Below are 5,103 nucleotides of genomic sequence, written 5' to 3' on the forward strand. Positions count from 1 at the left end.
CAAAAGATCCATCTAAGCATTAGAGGTTTAAGTCTTAGGGTTTTGTGAGAAAGAAAAATGTGATCACTCAAGTAAATAGAGAGAGATGAAATGTTCCAAGGGTTTGTGTCACGGTTAAATTAATTCAAACCAGAATAAAGAAGTTCACCTGTAGAAAGGGTTTTAGATTTTCTTTAGTGATTGACACACAATTTAATTTTTTACAAGTAACAACCACACACATCCTACAATTAATGCAAGATCAACTATATGCATGTAAAGCTTGAAGATAGAAAAAGTTTTTGTTGGCCCTAAATTTTGCATTTCAAGATTTTAAAACTAGGCACAAAAGTTGGGTTGTTACAAACCTTCCCCCCTTAAAATGAATCTCGTCCTCGAGATTCGGTGGCTAAGAACTGAAGAGTGCGGGAAAATCCTTTCGAAGCTGATCTTCTCGTTCCCAAGTGGCTTCCTCCTCGGAGTGGTTAGTCCACTGGACTTTACAGAATTTAATCTTTCTTCTTCGGGTGAGACGAATAGCTTCTTCCAGAATCCGAAGGGGTACCTCACGGTAAGTTAAGTCGGTGTTGAGGTCGAGGGTGCGATAATCGATGTTCTTGAATGTCTCAGGCTTGTCAGGCACTTGGAGGCATCGTCGAAGTAGAGAGATATTGAACACATCGTGGAAATCTGCTAATTCAGCAGGAAGTTCCAGTTGATAGGATACTTCACCTCGACGAGCGAGAACCTTGAAGGGCCCAATATATCTGGGGGCAAGCTTCCCTTTGACATGAAATCTCTGCATTCCCTTGAGTGGAGTGACGCGAAGATAGGCATGATCTCCAATATTGAAGGTCAACTCGCGACGCTTGGAATCCGCATAACTCTTCTGGCGGGATTGAGTGGCCTTGAGGCGATCGCGGATCAGTTGAACTTGTTCTTCAGCTTCGCGAAGATGGTCAGGTCCAAAAACTTGACTATCTCCGGTCTCGGACCAGTTGAGAGGGGTTCGACAACGGTGACCATATAGGGCTTCAAAGGGGGCCATCTGCAGACTAGCTTGGTAGCTATTGTTGTAAGAGAATTCCGCGAAGGGTAGGCAATCTTCCCACTTTGCTACATAGGCGAGGACGCAAGCACGAAGCATATCTTCAAGAATCTGGTTTACTCTTTCTGTTTGGCCACCGGTCTGCGGGTGATAAGCGGTGCTAAAAGATAGCTTCGTCCCGAGGGCTTCATGCAGGCTCTTCCAGAATTTTGAGGTGAATTGGGTACGTCGATCTGACACTATCCTCTTGGGGACTCCGTGGAGACTAACAATACGGGATATATAAAGATCAGCTAGCCGGGTTCCGGGGAAAGTGGTCTTGACTGGGATGAAATGGGCGACCTTGGTGAGTCGATCGAGAATAACCCAGATGGAGTCATGACCACGCTGAGATTTAGGAAGTCCAGTAATGAAATCCATTCCGACTTCTTCCCATTTCCATTCGGGAACTTGGAGGGGTTGGAGTAGTCCAGCTGGTCGTTGATGCTCAGCCTTCACTTTCTGGCACACGTCGCAACGAGCAATGAAAAACGCTATCTCGCGCTTCATACCGTGCCACCAAAATAGTTTCTTCAGGTCTTGATACATTTTGGTTCCTCCGGGGTGGATTGAGTAGGGGGTGTTGTGAGCTTCCTTCATGATGAGTTGCTTCAAGTCTTCGATATTAGGTACACAGAGGCGTCCCTTGTACCACAAAACTCCTTCAGCATCAATCGCGAAACCAGGGACTTCTTCCCTATCCATCCTACGCTTGATTCCCTCGATACTCTCATGACCCACTTGAGCTTCTTTGATTTGATCGAACAAGGTAGGCTTCAACTCGAGATTTGCCAGAAAACCATGGCTAACGAGCTCGAGGCCGAACTCTTCAAGTTCTTCATACAGCTTGGGTTGAGCAATTTTGATCAGGGCGTTCAATGAACATGGCTCTCGACTAAGGGCATCAGCTACGACATTGGCCTTACCGGGATGATAATGAATACCGAGATCGTAGTCCTTGATAAGCTCCATCCATCTGCTCTGCCTCATATTCAGCTCCCGCTGAGTGAAGATGTACTTCAGACTCTTGTGATCGGTGTAGATTTCACAGCGATTTCCCACTAGATAGTGGCGCCAAGTCTTCAGGGCGTGAACTACAGCAGCAAGCTCTAAGTCATGCGTGGGGTAGTTCATCTCGTGCGGTCGAAGTTGCCTTGACAAATAGGCTATCACCTTGCCTTCTTGCATCAACACACTTCCCAGACCCAATTTTGATGCATCGCAGTACACATCAAAATCCTTGGTGATATCGGGCATGGTCAAGACGGGGGCTGTAACTAATCGCTTCTTGAGTTCCTGAAAACTCGCCTCACATTTGTCGGTCCATTCGAACTTCTTATCCTTCTTCAACAGCTGCGTTAAGGGTCTCGCAATGCTGGAGAATCCCTCAACGAACTTGCGGTAATAACCCGCCAATCCTAGAAAGGCGCGGACTTCGGTCTGATTGGTAGGGGCTTTCTTCTCCATGATGGACTGAATTTTGGACGGGTCGACTGACACTCCTCCGGCAGAAATGAAATGGCCAAGGAATCCTACTTCTTTCAGCCAAAATTCACATTTACTAAACTTGGCGTAAAGCTGATGTTCGCGGAGAGTTCCCAAAACGATCCGCAGATGTTCAGCATGCTCTTCTTCATTCTTGGAGTAGATCAGAATATCGTCGATGAAAACCACGACGAACTGGTCGAGGTACTTCATGAACACCTTGTTCATGAGATTCATGAAATAGGCAGGGGCATTGGTCAGTCCAAAGGACATCACGGTATATTCAAAAAGTCCATACCGTGTGGTGAAGGCAGTTTGGGAATGTCTGACTCTCGAACTTTGAGTTGATGATAACCCGTTCGGAGATCAATCTTGGAGAAAACTCGGGCTCCATTCATCTGGTCAAACAGGTCTTCAATCTTTGGGAGAGGGTATTTATTCTTGATGGTGACATCATTTAGCTTACGGTAATCCACACACAGGCGAATAGTACCGTCCCGCTTATCCACAAAGATAACGGGAGATCCCCATGGTGATGCGCTCGGGCAAATCAAACCTTTCCTCAACATATCATTCAACTGCTTCTTCAACTCAACTAATTCTTGGGGTTTCATCCGGTAAGGTCGTTGAGCGATGGGGGCAGTTCCGGGGACTAGCTCGATGATAAACTCGATATCCCGATCAGGGGGCATACCGGGTAGCTCATCGGGGAAAACCTCAGGATACTCACAAGCTATGGGTACTTCATGCAGGGCTGGACTGGCGAAACTCTTCTTGCATAAGACCTTCGATGAAGGTATGGTCGCCACATGCTCAACTACTTCTCCGTCCTCAGCAGTTAATGTGATGGCTCGGCGAACACAATCTATGTGACCCTTATACTTCACCATCCAATTCATCCCAAGGATAACTTCTAAGCCTTGCTCTCCTAATACGATCAAATCCGCGTAGAAACGCTTCCCCTGAATATCTATAGGAACATCCTTGCAGGATAGATCCGTTTTGGTGGAGGATCCCGGAATTTGGACTAACATAGGACGTTGCATGATCGTAGGTCTCAAACCACTCTTCCTAGCAAACGGCTTAGTAACAAAGGAGTGCGATGCCCCGGAGTCAAACAAGACAGTGGAGGATACTGAGTTGACAGGGAACGTACCCAGAACAATATCCGGAGCTTCCTGAGCTTCTTCAGCGTTGACATGGTTCAGGTGTCCTCTAGGTGGTCCAGCTGGCCTCATATGGTTTTGGTTCCTGCCAGAAGCAATGCGAGATTGTCCTTGATTTGGCTTGGGCGCATTGGGGCGCTGTCCGGTAGTCACTAGGTTGGGACACTTGTTAGAGTAATGATCCGGGTGTCCGCAGGCGTAGCATCCATTGGGGGGTTTGCGGACAGTGATGTTCTGGTGATTGTACTTGGGATTTTGGTTGAGGTTGTTGGGACGAGGTGCAGGGGGTGATGTTCTCTGCTGATGGGGCGCTGGCCTAGGTGGGGGCAGACTGCGGGGTTGCTGAGTGCTGGAGCTTCCTTGCAACATCATTGCCTTGCGCTTGCGATTCTCAATTGCATTCTTGCGCTTGCTCTCAACCATGATGGAAGCATCCACCAGAGACTCAAGGTCGGGGTATGGGACAGCTACTAAAATACTTTGCAGCTCATCGTGCAAACCGTTCAGAAAGCGGTCCTTCTTCTTCTCTTCGGTGTTGGTATCTTCAGGAGCATACCTAGACAGGGTGGTGAATTTGTCTAGGTAATCCACCACAGACATACTTCCTTGCCTCAGGTTCATGAACTTGTCCTTCATGAGCTTGATCAGTCCAAAGGGGATATGCATCTTGCGGAACTTGGCCTTGAATTCTTCCCAGTTGATGACGTGTCCTTCAGCTTGAATAGCCTTGACATTTTCCCACCAAGCGCGTGCAGGACCAGAAAGGTAATGAGTGGCGAATAACACCTTCTCATCAATGCCGACTCCAGAAACCTCCTGGTTGTTCTCAATGGTGCGAAGCCAGTCATCAGCGTCGAGGGGTTCAGTGCACTTGGAGAAGATAGGTGGATTGGTGCTCTGGAAATCCTTCAGCTTGGAGCGAGGGTCTGCATTACCATCCCCGCCATTATTGTTGTTGGCGTTTCCGGTAGCAATTTGAGCGAGGTGCTGAAGGGTAGCAAGGTTAGCTTGGCGCTCTGCACGGGCTGCCTCACGGTCTTCCATCATAAGGCGCAGAAGTTGTGCCATGGTTGGGTCTGGAGGTGGAGGGGGGTTTTGGTCTGACCCGCTGGCGTTTCCACTACGGGTTTCAACCATCCTGGAGAGATGTGGATCAGATATTAATGGGGAAACAAAGAGATGGGAAGCCACTTAAAAGGGGAGGGTTTGTTAAAAGTGTATAATTTTGAAAACGGAAACACGCAAAAACAGGGTAGGTAAACGGTAACATAGCAGGGGTGCCAAAGGCACAAAAGTATCACACAACAATCATATCCAAACAATCAAACTCACACTTCGGAAACTACAACAACTACATGAATCGCGCATAGGACTAGTTTCAAGGGA

General features: G+C 47.7%; 1 protein-coding gene across 1 annotated transcript; it reads right to left on the reverse strand.

Annotated features, from left to right (window-relative positions):
- Positions 1-1,320: 1,320 nt before the first annotated feature.
- LOC139839132 (uncharacterized) lies at positions 1,321-4,785 on the reverse strand. The gene is made up of 3 exons (XM_071829179.1): positions 3,337-4,785; positions 1,719-2,770; positions 1,321-1,519 (listed from the first exon to the last, which is right to left on the reverse strand). Exons 1-3 carry the CDS (start codon positions 4,783-4,785, stop codon positions 1,321-1,323), a joined length of 2,700 nt encoding a protein of 899 aa, XP_071685280.1.
- Positions 4,786-5,103: the final 318 nt, after the last annotated feature.

The sequence above is a fragment of the Lolium perenne genome, chromosome 4 (assembly GCF_019359855.2).
Source record: "Lolium perenne isolate Kyuss_39 chromosome 4, Kyuss_2.0, whole genome shotgun sequence".
Taxonomy (NCBI): domain Eukaryota; kingdom Viridiplantae; phylum Streptophyta; class Magnoliopsida; order Poales; family Poaceae; genus Lolium; species Lolium perenne.

Bases quoted from the DNA above. Each gene is read 5' to 3' on its own strand.
- LOC139839132 (XM_071829179.1), bottom strand. From the start codon at position 4,785: ATGGCACAACTTCTGCGCCTTATGATGGAAGACCGTGAGGCAGCCCGT. The intron at 2,771-3,336 runs GTCTTATGCAAG...CTCATGAACAAG, and splicing joins CGACCATACCTTCATCGAAG to GTGTTCATGAAGTACCTCGA. The intron at 1,520-1,718 runs GTACAAGGGACG...CAGAAAGTGAAG, and splicing joins GATGCTGAAGGAGTTTTGTG to GCTGAGCATCAACGACCAGC.